At 41.7% G+C, this 19,761-nt stretch overlaps 1 protein-coding gene across 4 annotated transcripts in view; it reads left to right on the plus strand.

Moving 5' to 3' along the window:
- Positions 1 to 10,533, plus strand: part of VCL (vinculin) — a 111,099-nt gene extending 100,566 nt beyond the window's left edge. For 2 of the 4 annotated variants that reach the window (XM_034777602.1, XM_034777603.1), the window contains exons 19-21: positions 2,756 to 2,959; positions 3,953 to 4,057; positions 7,827 to 7,973. In XM_034777602.1, the coding sequence (XP_034633493.1) occupies positions 2,756 to 2,959; positions 3,953 to 4,057; positions 7,827 to 7,973 (456 nt within the window). Of the gene's footprint in view, positions 1 to 372; positions 586 to 2,755; positions 2,960 to 3,952; positions 4,058 to 7,826 lie in introns of all 4 variants that reach the window. The other 2 variants (XM_034777600.1, XM_034777601.1) reach the window with 2 other exon arrangements.
- Positions 10,534 to 19,761: the final 9,228 nt, after the last annotated feature.

A 19,761-nucleotide genomic window follows, 5' to 3' on the forward strand; every position in this document is an offset into this window, starting at 1 on the left:
TATGCATGCTTTTCTAGTCTCATTGGCATATTTAAAAAAAAAAAAATTATACCATCGTTGTCTTGCCAGAAAATGTTGTTCTGAAATTCAGATTTCCTTGAAATGCATAAGATAAATCATGTGTACTCATCTGAACAATATTTCTTTCCACATCTTTCAAATAATCCTAACTTTTTCTCTCCTTAATTTCTTAGTAATACTGGTTCACAGGTGAAATGGTTGGCCCCCTTTCTGCTGATCCTTGGATTGCTTTCATTTTCCTTTCATAGACCAAGAGGTTGTTTGATTACTAAACCAGCTTAGCTCTTTTACCAAATCCTGCTTCTAATACTAACTGTCCCTGTTTCTCCAATCTCCCTGCCACCTTCAAAGCCTGGTGTGACTGAGGTTAATGAAGCCGCTGAGGCTGATGTAGATGTAGATGAGCAGGAGGATGCAGATGATGTTGAATTCACTCTCCCCTCTGACACTGAAGATGATTACGAGCCTGAGCTGCTGTTAATGCCAACCAGTCAGCCTGTTAACCAGCCCATTCTGGCCGCTGCTCAGTCTCTGCATCGGGAAGCAACCAAGTGGTCTAGTAAGGTACTCCTCAGTTTCCCATTGGCAACTGATCTGTGTGCATCCAGCCATTTGGAACGCTGACACATTTGCATCACTCTTGATACTTGCTGGGCCCCATGAGTCTGAGTGAATAAATGTTTGCCTGCACTTCATTTTAAGGATTGAGAGTGGCTTCACAAGATCGGTAGGTCTGTCAATGTCAGATTTCAGCCTGATTTTTGGGTCACTTTTTAGAATAAAAAGGCTTCTTTTCCCTTTGATTGCATCCGCCTATCTTTCTGCGTATGGCAGTATTCAAAAATGTAAAAGGCGTTTTTCTGATCACCTGTGAAGCCATGGTTGGTTTCTCAATGACTTCCAGATAATAACAGAACCTAAGTCATTCAAGAAGTCTTTTAACATGTCTGTTGTGCTTTGCCTCTATTGACGGCTTCAACTAAAATCTGTATGACAAGGAATGGCTTTGTATGGCAGTGTTATCAAGGAGGACTTTCTGCTGACTTGCACTTGGCTGTACTGCAAATGCTGGCTTGGATGAGAGAACTCCTTTTAAAGAACCTGCACTGAATGCATTAGTTGCTGAGATCAAAACTGTTTATATGGTACCAATGGAGAGCTAAGCTGCAGTTCAGACATTCACAAGTACTCTCTTGTGTCTAAACACAAGTTTTTGCAAGGCTGGTCACTTACTTCATTGTGGAACCGGCATGCTTCAAGATATGTAAGGTTGTTGCTCTCCAGTGAGTGTGTGTGTGTGTGTCATATATGTGATCAGTCATTCATTTTTAATAGAAAGGGCTTTCAAAAAAAAAATCCTGTCCTTTTCAGATTCTAGTGCTGGATAATTAGAGGGTTTAACAAATGATGTTATTGAATATTCCTAATTACTTTATCCCTCTTTACGAATGAATTGAAAAGTTGCCTGTTCTGTCACCTCTTTCTTTAATGGATTAGAAATGGCATAGTGGATTAGCAAACTGTTTAAATTTACGATAACAAGTAACAAATCTTTTTATATGATCTCACTATGCAACCTGCAATGACATATTTGGGATATCTTTAAATTTAATAGCACCAAACCCTGGAGGGAATATCCATGGAGGTAGGAAACATATTCACTGAATCAGGTTTTCAGTGTGTATTTTTTGCGACAGACTTTCTACTCGTTACTACCGAAGGATTAACACCTTTTTGCTCAAAAAAGAATTGTACATAGGGAGCTGTATTTTTGTTCTCCTTTGTCAGCTCACTATGCTAACACCTCACTTTATCCACAAATGTGAATATTTCACAAATCTAGCATTTATTATAAAAGTGAGACAGACTATATCAATAGTTCATCTCAGTGATTTGACTTCTTTTGCACCTGGTATTGACTTTGGAACCGAGGACAAAATACTTTTTGCCTCAGTCATGCATATATGTCACCAATGACAAATACTTCTCAAAAGTATTTTACTATAATTTCACTTGAAAAATAAACTCCCCTTTGAAACAACTTCTCTAGGAGAAGAGTTGGTTAAGAATTAAAAGGTAATCTATTGGAGCTTTTCTTCTTTGGTTAAAAATCAGATACATATTTTGCTATTTTTATGAGGAAACTAGCAAAGATGGCCAACTGGAAGGAAAAAAATATTTTAACAAATGGTTTCCACTTTAGAATTCCCATTGTCTTCTGTGGATACTATAAAGTGGTAGTGTAGTTGACAGACTTTCATGATTCAGTTTCAGATGCCATTTAAAATTTTATGTTCAGCTGTTCATAGTAGATTATTTAACTTCAGATAATTGGTACTGTTTGGTTTAACTTACTTTTTTTTAATTGGCACTTGTGTTTTCAGTAATGCTGCTTTTATTGGGGAAATCTAGAATGTCTATAACACTTGAACACACTTGGTCTTAAAATCCTAGACACTTCCACTCCAGGGACAAAGTATCACTTTGGTCACCATTTTTTTTTTTTCTTTTCAGTTTTGAAATGTTCTCATTGAGTGTTGGAGGGGAAAATATTTCACAAACATTTGTACAAATCTTCAGTGCTCCTTATGAAGAATCTTTTTTAATAGACTTGAATTGTTCTTTCTTCCTTGACTTAATGAAAGGGTTTGTTAGTGAGTGTGGATTACAGTTCAGGTATAATTATATTACCTTTTTTGTATCTAACATTCATTGTTATATTTGTTCCCTGCAGGGTAATGATATAATTGCTGCTGCAAAGCGAATGGCCCTGCTGATGGCAGAGATGTCCCGCCTAGTGAGAGGTGTCAGTGGAAACAAGCGTGCCCTTATTCAGTGTGCCAAGGATATTGCTAAAGCATCAGATGAAGTGACTCGATTGGCCAAGGAGGTGGCAAAGCAGTGTACCGACAAGCGCATTAGAACAAACCTCTTGCAGGTAATAAACTGGGCTAACTTTAAAATAATGCACATACCACTTTCCTTCCTGTTTCCTGCTCCTTCAGTATGGCTCAAGGCTGGAGAGTGAGTTTATTTTTGGCTGAGAGTCACCTGTGGATCCCCTTGGCTCCCTAGCCCTGCTTTTGTGAGTCTTGAGGCCCAAATATGTGAAATGTTGATTTTCTTCCACTCTCACTTTGCAAGATCAGGTCTTTTTATTCCGATGGGAGAAGACATGTCAGTGTCCTGTAAGAGAGACTTTGAAAATTCCATGAATGTCTTAGATGTTGCTAGACTGGTCTCTTATCACCTTGGCCATCCACATAGCCTTATCAAGTCATAAGGTATTGGCAATAGCACAAACCAATACAGCCCCAAATCCCATCCCCCATTCCTGATGACACAGACTGTTGAAGGAATATTTGGGACAAAGGAAAAGTGAATTCTGCTTTAGCAAAGATCCATATTGCTAGAATGGTCACCCAAGCTTATCAGGAAGGAATGGGAATTAAGTTGCAGTGCCTTAGCTCATGTCTACAAGAACAATTAGGGTGCAGCAAACTAGGGTGTAAATCTATAGCACTCCAGCGTGCTGGGCACTAACTGTTCACGTGGTTCCTGCTGACACTTGCTAAAAGTTCCTGAGTGCACTTTGACATTGTGCTGTTTCAAACCACAGTACATCAATGTGCTCTAGGGAACTTTTTAGTGTGTGGCAGCAGGGTCCACATGGTGCGTTAGTGCATAGCATGCTGGAGCACTGTAGATTTCCAACCCAGCTTGCCGGAGTAAGTGTTCATGTAAACATGTCTTCAGTGACATCATGCAAGGTACCCTTGAAGTTTACATGTACATTGTATGTTTGTACCTGAGCCATCAGCAAAGAGAAACTACTGTAGAGTTCAGCAAAATCTTAGTTTTACTTTAAAAATGGAATATCAATTGGTTCGAGATAAAAAACCTAAAATGATGCATCTTCCCAACTCCTTAGGTGTGTGAGCGAATCCCAACCATCAGCACACAACTCAAAATCCTCTCCACTGTTAAAGCTACCATGTTGGGTAGGACAAACATCAGTGACGAGGAGTCAGAACAGGTAAGAGCTGCATAATTGATTGTAATATAAACTCCTGCTCGCTAGCTGATTCGAGGCGGGGAGAGGGCGGTCAGGTGCGTGTCCTATATACAATCAGATGAGTCCCAGATACTGAGTTAGTAAATCTGACCCAGTGTCCAGTAAAAGTGTTAATTTTAATACACCTTGGTATATATTCTGCAGTTAACAGGACATTCCTCTGTTTCATGGAGAAGACTTAATTTGCTTCTAACCTGACATTGCCTCTTGTTTTTGTTTTGGACTGTGGATTGTTTTAAAAGGTAGAGCTGTTTTTTTTTGGCATAGGAGATTATTCATTAGCGCCCTCTGGTGGTTTACAATGAATACTAGGTTAAGAATACTGTAACTAAAGTGGGCAATTTATTTAAAACATTTTTATTTTCAGCTCTCCCTGCTTCATTAACCAGCAACTTCATCATTGTTTTGTGAAACTTCGACTTCTGCAGCTACCTTCAATGGCTCTGGGTATACAGGTCTGTCGCATCTTAGGCGCATTTAACATGCGAGATTTCAGCTTTACGTGGTCGGCAAAAACAAAAAAAAGAGAAAAATAACAATTTAAATACTGTTTCCACCCGCCATTACATTCAATGTAATTTTGACTATACGTGATTTTCGCTTTAGGCGCTGACTGCGGAACATAACCCCAGCGTAAGATGAGACAGACCTGTACATGCTTACATTTTGGGTCTAGAATTCCTGTAGGTTCTCTGAAACCTTTGTTTGGTAGATGGACGTGTTAGGAATAGTGAGCTATTCAGCTTGTGTTCAGACATTAGCTTTCGCTCAACTTTTCAAAAGGTAGGCCGAGAGGAACAGGAGCCAGTGCTGTTGTTCTTTGAGTAGTGTCCCTGGGTGTGCTCCTTTTCAGGTGTGCCTGCACCTTCGATCAGAGATTTTTGGTAGCAGTGCCCATTCGGCATGTGCATGCACCCACACACCCTCGTGACTTGCGCCAAGGCTATATGGGGCTGCACAGGCCAACAGGCCTTAGTTCCTTCTCAACAGTCTTTGGCCAGAGACTGAGTCTACTGTGTGCCTGTTTGCCATAGTATTCGATAATTAGTCAGTTACCTTATAGTGTGTGTAGTTGTTGGAACGGTTCCCCTTTTTTTTTTTCTTTGACTAAACCCCCTGTCCCCCCAAAAAACTTTATTGCTAGGTAGATTTAGATAATAGTTAATAATAGTTCTAGGGGTTCTCTTTGTTATATTATGCAGGAATGCCAGGTTTGCTGGGATTCAAAAGGTCTCTCTCCTGTGGTGGGGTAATTGCCATCAGTGACGGACACTCCCTGTGCCTTTGTTATTTGGGAGGTAGACGCATCCCCAGTAAGTGCAAGATCTGCGCTTCCTTCAAGGGGAGATTCCCAAAAAATAGGGAAATCAAGTTAAAACTCTGGCTGATGGAGCAAACTTTACAACCAGCTCCAGGAGTGGAGGACCCCTGTGCGCACAGACCTCCAGTACCACTAGTGCCCTGTCACCAGAGATCCCTAAAGAGAGAGACGGCACTGCACCAACTAGTACATCTAAGGTACATAAGTCCTCTATAGAGGTAGCCTCAACATCTGCCTCGAAGCAAAAGGCAGTAAAGAGTAAATCACCAAGACAATCTTCATCACCAACGCAGATGACGACTACGGAGACCTCGGGTCCCAAGGGGAGTTCTGTTCAAGCTCCGAGCGATGCTGGTACCACAAAGATGAATAGGAGGCAGTTGTCTAAGACAGACACGGTACTGAATTCAGGTACCTGTACCCCAAGCAGCAGAGACGCTGGTGAAAAAAGTTCTAAGCCTGTCCCTAAGCAGCACTGAGTACCGGTAGCATGAAAGTAAACAAAGACCGCTCAGCAACCTGTGGTACCAATGGAATCTGAGTTGACTTACTCCTATGCCAAATGTTTGGTACCAGCTTCATCAGCAAAAAGCAGTCTTCCACAGGTTCTTGCTCAACCCTATCTTTTATACCATCAGTACTACAAGAATTTAGGTACCCTAAAGACCTGCTATTATCTTGGGAGCCAGTGCCTCATCTCTTAATAAGCGGGGGGGGGGGAAGGTTGTCAGCATCGAGACTCTCTCTCTTGGTCACCAACGCCTGGAGTACCATACTTGCCCTCATCGTCTTTGCAAGCCGGACAGCTATGCCGCTGCCCCTCCACCCCTTTCCCCGCATTGGAGTACGTGGAAGAGGATATTTCTGACTCTTAGATATCAGTGCAGGGTTCCCCAGTCTATTCTAGGACACATTGCTGTCCCTCCTCCACTGACGTAATACAGGAGAATAAACTTAAAGTGACGCCCATCCATGGCCTCATTTTACAAAACAACAATTTACAAAGAAATTCTTACACCACAGGAGGGAGCAGGAAAGGGCCCATTCTCCTCAACCTCCTATTCCACCATCTATGCCAGAGAGACCTGCGAGGAGCAGAAAGCAAGGGAGGGATAAGGAGATGACTCCGCTTACTAATATTTCTTCCTCATCACCTGATGAAGCTGTGATGCCTCCACCTCCTTCTATGGCAGATGACTTCAGGCAGTTTCAAGAACTGATGAAGCGAATTGCGGGCATGCTGCAGATTCTCTGTGAGGTGTTTCAGGTGTCCCACCATAAACTCCTGGATACCTTGCAAACTTTGAAATCTATGAGGCTCGCCATTCCGGGCACTGAAGCTCTTATGGAGCCTGCCAAGACTGTTTGGCAAACACCAGCTACAGCACTACCTACCTGCAAGAGGGTGGAGGGAAAAATATTATGTCCCTGCCATGGAACCAGAGTTTCTATGTTCTCACCCAGCTCCAAACCAATTTAGAAAATTTCCTAGACTATATGTACTTATTGCGGACAGAAACAAGGGTTCGGCTGTTTCAAAACAGGTTATCAAAGAGGATCTCCGGTTGTATTCAGATTTGTTTAGCCCACTTCGAGAGTGATATCACGTTCGACAAGAGCACAATCTATGTTTATAGCCTTATAGAATGGCAACTTGGTCTTCTGTTCATGTTTTTCTAAACATTTATGCCATGGTGCCTAGAGCTAGATCAGATGCTGCTGTAGGCAGGTCAGTTCTTTTTTCGGTTGGACTCTGGTCTGAACCTCCCATCTTCTTAGGACACCTTTGGAGTCACCTGAAGTTGAGCACCCACAGAAGAGTGGTTGTTACTTGTGCAGTAACTAGAGTTCTTTGAGATGTGTGTCCCTGTGAATGCTCCATTACCCACTCTCCTTTCCCTCTGCTTCGGAGTCTCTCTCGTGGGACTTGGCGGTGGAGAAGGAACTGAGGGTGGTACATCCACATAGCCCTATCTAACTGTGGTGCGGGGCACAAGTATATGTGGGGTGCATGCACAGGCTGAATAGGCACTGCTACCAAAAATCTCCTGTCAAAGTTGCAGGGCACAGGCACACTTGAAGTGGAGCACCCATAAGGGGACATGTCTGAGAGAACTCCAGTTACAGCATAAGGTGTGTAACCTCTCCTTGTGAACGAGAGAATCACTTGCTACTTGGAGGTGGGAGGGGGTAGCCTTCCAAATTATGGAACAGGTCATTTTTTACATTTGACTATCATGAAATGTACATTAGCAAGAATGATGTAACATCGTGTTCCTGTTGTGAGTCCCCAGGCAGGGTGGGATTTATGCTTCTGAGTTAAACAATTGCTCATCTGAATGTGAACACTGTTCTACCACTATGGGTATTTAAGAACTTGAAAGAATAACACCTTTCCTTTGTCTGCAGGCTACTGAGATGTTGGTTCACAATGCCCAGAACCTTATGCAATCTGTAAAGGAGACTGTGAGAGAAGCCGAAGCAGCGTCTATTAAGATTAGAACAGATGCTGGATTCACTCTTCGTTGGGTTAGAAAGACTCCTTGGTATCAGTAAACAACTGCCAACTAACATTATCTTCTGTAACATAAAAAGCCTTTTTGAAGCAGAAGAGAATTTTTTAACAGCAAAATGTGCTGTAAACGTGAGCTTAAAATTAGCTTCTGCTAATGCCCCATTCTAAGGGCATTAATTATAAAAATATGCATTTAAACATCTTTGGAAAGTGTCTCAAAATTGATTCCGACACATTGACAATTTTTATTCTTTTTGCTTTTGAAGATTCTCTTTTTATGAATTCTGTAATCCCAGAGACACGCTTCTCATTTATGCACTGTATATTCCAGTAGTTTCCATATGGTGGTATGACACATGGACTTTACTCAAGCTTGAATCGGCAGTCTGGAACACTTAACAGTGTTGCTTACCTATTTTGGGGGGACAATCAATGACACTGAAAAGGCAAATTGTTTTAATGACATTTTCAGCAAGCTGTTCTCACACCACAAAAGTGTAACAAGGTTTATGTAGTAAAGTTCATTTACATCAGAAGTGATCCCCTCTTTGGCGTGGGGGGTATCACATTGCTAAAATAGTCTCTTATGCTGCTGTTACGTTGTCTGGCAGTGATATCCTAGGTCAGGAAAAACTGAGCTGTCTTTTTTACTTCCCATTGCCACCTGTAGTCATTCCAGAATCTGCATTCGTGTGCTATACAGAAATGGTTGGTGATGGATGTTCGTCGCAAATAATGACAGCTTGACTGTTCAAGTTTCAGAGGCCTTAGAAAAGCACAGGACACACCCCCCCTCCCCCCAGTTAAAAATTTAGTAGAATAGGGGGCTAAAAATTTGGGATCTATCGAGTTAGCTGCATTAGTCAGTCAATCATGTTCAAAGCAACTTTTTGTATGAACAAAATGCTCAAATAGAACACAATCAAGATCGAACTCCTTTCCTTCGAAACCAGGCACACCCACACTCTGCCTCTGCACACTTTCTTCAGAGTTGTTTTAGGGGAAAATTACACTCTGTTTAATGATGCTTGTGCCTCACTGCCCTTCATTCTAATGATGGAGCATGTGGGAAAGTAGAGGCACTCAATTTATGGAGTCTGTTGGTGTTCCCAATGTAAATCTGTTCAGATATAATGAGCCATGAAAATCATTTCTAGACTGAAATTCTATATACACATTTAAGGCTTAGTAGCAATTAACTGAATTAGATGTTAAATTATTTTTTTTCCAATTGTGTTAAGAAAACAGACTTGGGATGGTTTTTGTACTTCCACACTACTTACATGCCTTCATTTTAACATGCTTATCATAGCTATTCAATAATATTTTTTGACATTTAAAATGAAAAGTAATTAGGTTGCTAACACTTTAGAAACTGCCTTTGTGTGTGCAAAAACATTTATTAACTTGATTATGTTTGCCAGCATTGACATCATAATGGCTCCTTAGTTTCCGTTTGCAACGGATTGACACAATGATCATGCTCAAGCCACCTTTGTTAATGTGCTGTTGCTGCCCGTTGATCAGACTCACAGTAACAGCAAAGGTGAGCTGTGTGGTAGTGTCAGACTACAATTACTCCACACTTCCTGTTTTTCCTCTTGCCTGCATGGTTATCTAAAAGGGAAATTACATATTTAAATTAGATTATAATAATCTGCCTCAAACAGACTTTAGCAAGAGAAAGCACTTGTTCATCCTTAATTCACTCCTTGTCTCCTGGTAATGCCAAATACATGGTACTTAGGGTCTTTTCTCAGACTCCTCCAATAACTACCCACACCAGAAAGGGTGATGGGGTGGGACAGAGCCTTAACCAGAATGTCTTGCCTTTGGTTGGTTTAGATCAGACCCTTAACACTATGTAATGTAGTCATTTCTATTTAATAGTAAACACTGAATAGGAAAGGACTCTTGAGGGTCTTCTGAATAGTCTTCCTGTATTTGCTTTCAAAATAGTTCAAGCTTCTCTGTGGGTACATCTACACAGTGACTAGATGCCCGCGACTGGCCCATGCTAACCAACTTTGGCTCACAGGGGTTGGGCTGCAGGGCTGTTTTGTTGCTGTGTAGACTTCTGGGCTTGGGTTTTAGCTTGGGCTCAGGACCCTGCGAGGCGAGTCCCTGAGCCCAACTTGCCTGGCACTGGCCAGCCCCAGGTGTCTAGTTGCTGTGTAGACATACTCTGAGATTTTTAGCATCACTATCTAGTTGCTTGACTGATATTAATGCAATATTACTAATGCCTTTAATACATGATTGTTTATGCCAAAGATCACTTTGTTTTATTAATGAATGGTTGGGAAAGTAAGAATCATGTTTGCCTTTGATATTTCTTCAGAATGTTTGCTATATAAGTTCTTAACTGTTTTGTAAGAGCTGAAATACTGTACACCTTATGCAATTTGTGCTTTCTTGAACACTATTGGTCTTCATACCTAAAATGAAGCAAAAATTTAAAAAGACCTTGAATGTTGGTTAGAAATGTTTTACCACTAATACTTTGTTTATAAATCAAAATTTGTTGTATAGTCTAATATTTTCAACCTTTTCTTTTTTGTTCTGTTAAAACAAAATAAAAATGCATTTGTATAAATGTCACTTTATGAACATTTACAGAGACTGAATAGTAAGAATAGTCTTTAATTGCAGAAAGAACATAGGTCAGCACACCAGAAATATGAATTTGGAGGGTTAGTTATCTTCTAAAAAGTTATAAAACAGTTGTATGTTGAGTAATAGTTATGCACCCCCAATGTGCTTAAAATAGGTACCCTAACAATTTCTATACATTCAGAATAGAAAGATAGAATTGCTACTCCATCGGTTATGTTGGCTTCTGGTTCTGATTTGGTACAAGTTATCTGAAAGAGTTAATAACACTTAAGAGTTTCTAATACATGGAGGACTCTGACATAGCTGTTATGTGTCATACAAAGTGAAAAAAGCATCATAATGGGGGTAGTGGAGGAGGTTAAATGTTTTGGTACTTTGTGCAGACTGTTCACTTACCTTGTAGGACAAATTTCCTGGTGCCAATACAGGAAATAATTCAGAAGTGCTAAGTCCTGCTTGAACCCTATGATCAAGCAGTTTCTGGGTGTGCACATGTCTTGCCTGAAGAGTCAGAGTGGTTATGTTGAAGGTTGGAGAAGAGACTACTGGGCACAAGGAAACACCATGGAAGTCCTTGCAAATCCCTGCTTCGCTCAGCGAAGTTTTTGGACCAATTGCCTGGTTTTGGAGGCAATTGCCATATGGTGGTGGAAGGCTGTTGTCGACTTTCACCTAGCAACCACTGACTGTGCTGGACATGGCCATCTTGCAAGCAAGTGCCAACAAACCACTAGGCAGATTTGGAGGTAAGGAAGGTCAACTTTGAATTTGCTTACTCTATTATGAGGGAGATCTAGTTCCTGGTCAGATTCCAGCTCTGTGCCAGGTAGGTTTGTTAAGGGCCATGGGAAACCTTAGTCTGGTAGGGAAGTTTCAAAACTGTAAATTATACCCTCTCTGGGCATAAGAGGAGCTGCCATGTACTGCAAAAATCAGCTAAAACATTCATAGCTACTGAGGAACACATACATCCTATGGGTTCTGCCTTCTCCAAGTAATTCCTTGGGAGAAGCCTAGCAGTTGGTCAGCCTTTCCTATTAGCTAACAAAGCCCTATTCCCATGTGTCTGCCGTTTTGACAGTGGAGTTAGAGATGAGGGGAAAGGACCTTTTTGCCAGCCGCCTTCTGCTGGTAGCTTTACTCACATCAGAGTATATACAAGATACCCTTAAAACAGATGGAAGGGTTTAGGAGGGTGTCTTGTACTTCAGGTACCAAATCCCTCATTATCCTGGAATGGTATTCCCATAAAGCTCCAGTACAATTGGCATGTTAGTGTTGGACCCCTTTCCATTGAAGTTGCCTGGTAGCCTGACTCACCTTTGCCTTTCCAAGCCTTTGAGCGTGGCTCAGTTCTCAGGATGTTTTTGGAATTCTGTCGCTGACTCAAGACACAAGTTGCATTGGACAGAAAAACAATAGGGAAAAGATGGACTGGGCGGGCAGCCAGCCAGCCTGCCTCTCTGCATTTCATTGACCTAGGCGTGAAGCATGTTCATCGTTTAATGAAGCTGTGTTGTTTCCAAAATGGCAGGGAAACCTCAGGGAATGTGAGGTGTGATAGCATGGATGCAATCAGAGAAGATCCCATTAGAGTCATGTTTTTGTGTGCTGCTCCATACAGAAGGGACAGCCATTTGTGTGTTTACAAGAGGATCTGGTGCACTTGCCCCTCAGTAAGGCCCAACAAGCTTGCTCATCCTCATGTAGCTTTCTGCCTAGGATGGGACAAATGCACCAGTGGTTGTTGCCTAGACCTTTCCTACCCTTAAGTTGCAGTTGACATATTAAACCAGAAGGTGCCCTATAGACAACTTGTTGCCAGCTTTTAGGTGGAAGTAAGTGACTTGGGTGTCTGAAAATATGTCTATAAATCAGAGTGGCTCTGTTGAAGGGCTGGTGCTGTAAAGCGATCTTCAGATGGTGCAAGGAAAAGGTGTGTCTGGGCTTTCTATTCAAGCAGAGGGAAGGTTCAGATTGGCAGTTGGAGCAGAGTGGAGGGCAGACCCCTTAATTTATTTTCAGTAGATTTAAAAAGAATCCCTTAAATACAAAAAAATTAACATAGCTTCTTGTTTAGATAAATGCCACAGCTTCCCTCTTTGTGCAGGCACTAGGTTGAATTGGGATTTAACTATGGAGTCAGTAGCAGGCTAACCAGAATGAGAGCTTCTAGGAGTGAAGAAGGAATGACTTACTGCCTTGGCCCTCAGAGCCTAAAGGTAGTATCTTCAGCTGTGAGGAGCAGCAGGAGATGGGATTTCTTTGCAAGAAATCCCAGTGGAAAAGTGTGTGTTTTTCTTTAGAAGCTGCCCTGATGGGACATCTGGTAATCCTAAATCCACCTGCTGCCAGGAAGCAGCTAATCAATCCTCATTGACTAAAGGTCCATCCCCAGGCTGGATCCACTTGTAAGATATGTCTGCTACAGTAAGTCCAGCAGCAACTATTTATACTGTACCCATAATAAATCAGACATACAAGAAGTTTACCTGCCACCTCCACTGTTGTAGCCTCTGCTGTGGGTTGGTAGCTGCAGCTGGAGAAATGCTTGGGTGGGCTTCACTGAGAAAGCCAGCCAATAGGAATGTGTGAAGAGCAATGTGCTAGCTGAGTGTTAGACTCACACTATAGTGACAATACTCACTAAAATAGCAGCGCTTTTCACTTAGTGCTAAGAGCTAGGTTTGAAGTAGATCATTGTTTTAGAGGCAGTCAGCGGTTTGGTTGTCCATGTAAACTTTAAGAGGAAAAAAACATGGCTTTGAATAAACCAACAATGCATTGACAGCAGCTAAATTTTCAACTGGACTGGAGGTCAGCCGGAATTTAAGGGATGGAAACCTGCCAATTTGGTACTTTAAGCCTATGAAACAGGCTTATTTTGTATAGTGTTCATCCATTGTGATATTTTTAGAGGCTAGAGGAAAGACAAGGTCTGTGTGCAAAGCAACATGCCATACGGGCCTTTCTGTGGATCCACAACCTATTGAAGCACACCAGGCTGTAACTTCGCCAAGTACTTTAGAGAAAATAGAACATGTTAAGTGCCCTGAAGATCTAATCTAAATCACATTCCCAAACTAATGCTCATGAGCTACTACTGGCAGGCAGAGAATGGGCTGCTGCTGGCTCTTCCTCATGGCTGTCTGAGAGAAACCAGTGTTTGGAAAAGGAGAGTAAAATTAAGTGTGATTAATGGAGCCAGACACTGAGGGCTTGTCTTCACGTACAGCAGCACATCTGCACCGGTGCTGCTATAGTGCTTCAGTGAAGCCATTCCTATGGCGCTGGGAGAGCTTCTGCTGTTCAAATAGTTAATCCACCTCCCTGAGAGGCAGTTGCTATGTCAATAGGAGAAGCTCTCCCATCCGGGGAGCTCTGTGTACACTGGGGGGTTAGGTTGGTAAAACTAGGTCGCTCTGGGGTATGTATTTTTCACAGCCCTGAGTGATGTAGTTATACCGATAGAGGTCTGTAGTGTAGCACTGGCCTTAGTATACAAGACATCTAATACTGTTCTATCTATGCAATTGCTGCAGCTCAGAAATGAAATGTTCTATGCAATTGGGAGTAAGCTGTCAAAAGGTCCTTAAGATGCACTAAAGCTGTGGTACTTCTTAAATAAGACCTCTGCCCTCCATAAGGAGAAATATCGTTTGACAGTTCAGGAAAGGATCTGGGGGCTACTAATGTTAGAGAAGAACCAGGCTCTTTCAGTTCATATGGGGTGCTGGAGAAGAGTGGATGCTTGGCAGATGACAGCTCTAGGTACAGCATGACATGAGTCATTCCAGCATTGCCAACCTCACTTTGTTCAAAAAATCATGAGTCATGATTGTAAAGAAGTTGTATTCTCCTTTGCCGGCTGAACCTTTTGCTTTTACATCTTCCATTTTTTCTTTGCAAGAATGAGAGGTAAGAACTTTTTGAAAATGAAAGCTGAGCTTCTCACTTAAGTGAAGTCAGAATTTGGGGCTTGAATACCCCAGTAATTAAAAAGCTCATTCCTATTTTTCATTAGTCTATTGCATAGTGTACATTGCTCCTACTGGAATTTTTGTAGATAATGAACTCTTGTGGGAGAAAACGTGAACCGCAATCCCTTCAGATTTAGGAGCTTTGCATACCCTTTTCCTTTAAAATCAGAACTTTACTCTCATAACAGTGCTGATACTATGTTCAGTGTTTGAAACTAGACCCTATACTCCAGTTTAGGAAAGCAGATCTGGCTCATTGCATGACTTTGTGTAAGATATTGAACTACACTCTCTAGGGTAGCTTTGTTGGCAGCGTAGGAAATTTTAACAACACTGGAGTATCAAACATGAGCTCCAGTATGGCTAATAGGATTAATTTTTATTTGTAATTCCATGGAGCTACCAGTTTTAAACGAAGATGCTGCAGCATTTCCAGTCTGCTGCATTGGAGCGATACGGAGAGAGGTGGGGAGGGCCTCTCACAGAACATAGGAGGCCTTGGGTGTAACTAGTGTCCCTCCTATTTTTAAGCTTGTTAAATCTCTTAACTTTAAAGCTCTCAGTAGGATGTTAGTATAACCTGCACTGCAGATGGACTGGATACAGTCATGCAAATCAAGTTTTCATTGGGGAATTAAGGGTAGCAGTTACATTTTGATTTGATATTCAAAGATTGTAATGTTCTATAGCTTTGAAGTGCAAGCTGTAGATGTCCATTGCTTGTACTTGCAAGATAAGAGATTTACAGCACATTTCTTAATTGTTTTTTCTAGAGCACTTGGAAATCACTATACACTTCCACTGGCCCTTAAGGGAAAATTCTTGTTGTTCATTACACCTGACGGAGGAATTATGGGCTGAATTGAAGTTTTTCATTGCTCAAAGTAAGAGGTGCTAGTTGATATAGCAGACTAACTCCCCTGTTCATAGAATCATAGAAGATTAGGGGTGGAAGGAACTGCAGGAGATCACCTAATCCAACCCCCTGCTCAAAGCAGGACCAATCCCCAACTAAATCATGCCAGCCAGGGCTTCATCAGACGTGATCTTAAAAATCTAAGGAAGGAGATTCCACCACCTCTCTAGGTAACCCATTCCAGTGCTTCACCACCCTCCTAGTGAAAGTTTTTCCTAATATCCAACCTAAACCTCCCCCACTGCACCTTAAGGAGTAATGGTCTTGTTCTGTCATGTGGTACCACTGAGAACAGTCTAGATCCAGCCTCTTTAGAACCCCCTTTCAGGTAGTTGAAAGCAGCTATCAAATCCCCCCTGTCCTTCTTTTCTTCTACATTCTAAACAATCCCATTTCCCTCAGCACCTCCTCATAAGTCATGTGCTCCAGCCCCCTAATCATTTTTGTTGGCCTGTGCTAGACTCTTTGCAATTGCCTATATGCAAACATGAGAAGTATGGGTAATCATCATGCCCTTGTTGGCATCACTAAAACTTGGTGGGATAATACAGGATTGGAATGTTGGTATGGATGGGTACAGCTTGCTCAAGAGGGATAGACAGGGGGGAAAAGGAGGAGGTGTTGTCTTGTATATTAAAAATACACACACTTGGACTGAGGTGGAGATGGACATAGGAGATGGAAGTGTTGAGAGTCTCTGGGTTAGGCTAAAAGGGGTAAAAAACAAGGGTGATGTCATCCTAGGGGTCTACTATAGGCCACCTAACCAGGTGGAAGAGGAGAATGTGGCTTTTTTTTAAACAACAAAATCATCCAAAGCCCAAGATCTGGTGGTGATGGGGGACTTCAACTATCCAGCTATGTTGGGAAAATAACATAGCAGGGCACAGACTATCCAATAAGTTCTTGGACTGCATTACAGACTTATTTCAGAAGGTTGAAAAAGCTACTGGGGAGGAAGTTCTAGATTCGATTAACAAATAGGGAGGAACTCGTTGAGAATTTGAAAGTGGAAGGTAGCTTGGGTGAAAGTGATCATGAAATCAGAGTTCACAATTCTAAGGAAGGATAGAAGGGAGTACAGCAAAATAGAGACAATGGATTTCAGGAAGGTGGATTTTAGTAAGCTCAGAGAGCTGATAGGTAAGATCCCATGGTAATCAAGACTGATGGGAAAAACAACTGAGGAGAGTTGGCAGTTTTTCAAAGGGACACTTAAGGGCCCAAAAGCAAGCTATTCTACTGAGTAGGAAATATGGAAAATGTGTCAAAAAACCACCTTGGCTTAACCATGAGATCTTGCATGATCTAAAAAATAAAAAGGAGTCATATAAAAAATGGAAGCTAGGACAAATTACAAAGGATGAATATAGGCAAACAACACAGGAATATATGGGCAAGATTAGAAAGGCAAAGGCACAAAATGAGCTTCAACTAGCTACAGGAATAAAGGGAAACAAGAAGACTTATCAATACATTAGAAGCAAGAGGAAGACCAGAGACAGGGTAGGCCCACTGTTCAGTGAGGAGGGAGAAACAGTAACAGGAAACTTGGAAATGGCAGAGATGCTTAATGATTTCTTTGTTGCGGTCTTCACCAAGAAGTCTGAACGAATGCCTAACCTACTGAATGCTAATGGGAAGGGGGTAGGTTTAGAAGGTAAGATTAAAAAAAAAAGTTAAAAATCTCTTAGAAAAGTTAGATGCCTGCATGTCACCAGGGCCTGATGAAATGCATCCTAGAATACTCAAGGAGATATCTGAACCTCTAGCTATTATCTTTGAAAAATCATGGGAGACAGGAGAGATTCCAGAACACTGGAAAAGGGCAAACATAGTGCCCATCTATAAAAAGGGAAATAAAAACAACGCAGCAAACTACAGACCAGTTAGTTTAACTTCTGTGCCAGGGAAGATAATGGAGCAAGTAATTAAGGAAATCATCTGCAAACACTTGGAAGGTGGTAAGGAATAGTCAGCATGGATTTGTAAAGAACAAATCATGTCAAACCAATCTGATAGCTTTCTTTGATAGGATGACAAGCCTTGTGGACAAAGGGAGAAGCGGTGGATGTGGTATAGACTCAGACTTAAGGTCAGAATGGACCATTATGATCTAGTCTGACCTTCTGCACAATGCAGGCCACAGAATCTCACCCACCCACTCCTGTAACAAAATCCCTAACCTATGTCTGAGTTATTGAAGTCCTCAAATCGTGGTTTAAAGACCTCAAGACTTTAGTAAGGCATTTGATAAGAATATCATGTGAGACTATCTATAAACTAGGCAAATATAACTTAGATGGGGCTACTATAAGGTGGGTGTATAACTGGCTGGATAACTACTTAGAGGGTAGTTATTATTGATTCCCAATCCTGCTGGAAAGGTATAGTGAGTGGGATTCTGCAGGGGTCAGTTTTAGGACCAGCTCTGTTCAATATCTTCATCAACGACTTAGATATTGGCATAGAAAGTATGCTTATTAAGTTTGCAGCTGATACCAAACTGGGAGGGATTGCAACTGCTTTGGAGGATAGGGTCAAAATTCAAAATGATCTGGACAAATGGTCTGAGGTAAACAGGATGAAGTTTAATAAAGACAAATGCAAAGTACTTCACTTAGGAAGGAACAATCAGTTTCATATATACAGAATGGGAAGAGACTGTCTAGGCAGGAGTATGGCAGAAAGGGATCTAGGGGTTATAGTGGACCACAAGCTAAATACGAGTCAACAATGTGATGCCTTTGCAAAAAAGAAGCAAACATGATTCTGGGATGCATTAACAGGTGTGTTGTGAGCAAGACATGAGAAGTCATTCTTCCGCTCTACTCTGCACTGGTTAGACCTCAACTGGAGTAGTGTGTCCAGTTCTGGGCACCACATTTCAAGAAAGGTGGAGAAATTGGAGAGGGTCCAGCAAAGAGCAACAAGAATGATTAAAGGTCTAGAGAACAAGACTTATGTAGGAAGGCCGAAAGAATTGGGTTTGTTTAGTTTGGAAAAGAGAAGACAGAGGGGACAGGATAGCAGTTTTCAGGTATCTAAAAGGGTGTCATAAGAAGGTGGGAGAAAACTTGTTCATCTTAGCTTCTAAGGATGAAACAAGAAGTAATTAGCTTAAACTGCAGCAAGGGAGGTTTAGGTTGGACATTAGGAAAAAGTTCCAAACTGTCAGCGTGGTTAAACACTGGAACAAATTGCCTAGGGAGGTTGTGGAATCTCCATCTCTGGAGATATTTAAGAGTAGGTTAGATAGATGTCTAGCAGGGATGGTCTAGACAGTATTTGGTCCTGCCATGAGGGCAGGGGACTGGACTCTATCTCTCGAGGTCCCTTCCAGTCGGAGAGTCTATGAATCTATGAATTTTTCCACATCTTTCTTGTAGTGTGGGGCCCAAAACTGGACAGTACTCCAGATGAGAGCACATCCCTCAATCTGCTGGCAATCCCCCACTTATACAGCCCAAAATGCCATTAGCCTTCTTAGCAAGAAGGGCATGCTTGACTCATATCCAGCTTCTCGTCCACTGTAATCCCTAGGTCCTTTTCTGCAGAACTGCTGCCTAGCTGCTCTGTCCCTAGTCTGTAGCAGTGCATGGGATTCTTCTGTCCTAAATGCAGGACTCTGCATTGTCCTGGTTGAACCTCAGATTTCTTTTGGCCCAATCCTCTAATTTGTCTAGGTCCCTCTGTATGCTATCCCTACCCGCCAGTGTATCTACCACTCCTCCCAGTTTAGTGTCATCTGCAAACTTATTGAGGGTGCAGTCCATGCCATCCTCCAGATCATTGATAGCACCTGTTCTCATTGAACATGCATATGTTAATATTTAATTCCTCATTGGTTGAAAGGTAGTTATTACTCTGTCTCCCTCAGAATGCTGATTTCAACATTGGTTGTACCTAGAAGATGATTAATGGTCCAAATATAAGCCTAGATACCAAAAGTTAAGCTTCATCCTAAATAAAATTAGCCAGGTGTTCAGCTTGTCTGAAAATCTACAACTTGCACTAATGTCAATGGAAACTGGAGATTCTCACTCAAGCTTTGTTTTGGTTGTTTCTCAAGTGCTTAAATAAGAATTAAGAAAGCTAGTTTTGCTATCCAGCTTTGAAAGTATTGGCTGCAGACCTTTGCTTAATCTTTTCCTCTCAGGTCAGATCTTAATACCTACTTACCCCTGTTACAGATAAATAGGCACAAGTCAGGGAGCAAAGTCAATGACGAAGTAGGGACATGAACTGCAGTGTCCTGATTCCTTGCTCCTAACAAATGAGACAATGTTGGACCTCAGTCTATTTCATGGCACATTT

The sequence above is a fragment of the Trachemys scripta genome, chromosome 7 (genome assembly GCF_013100865.1).
Source record: "Trachemys scripta elegans isolate TJP31775 chromosome 7, CAS_Tse_1.0, whole genome shotgun sequence".
Lineage (NCBI taxonomy): Eukaryota > Metazoa > Chordata > Testudines > Emydidae > Trachemys > Trachemys scripta.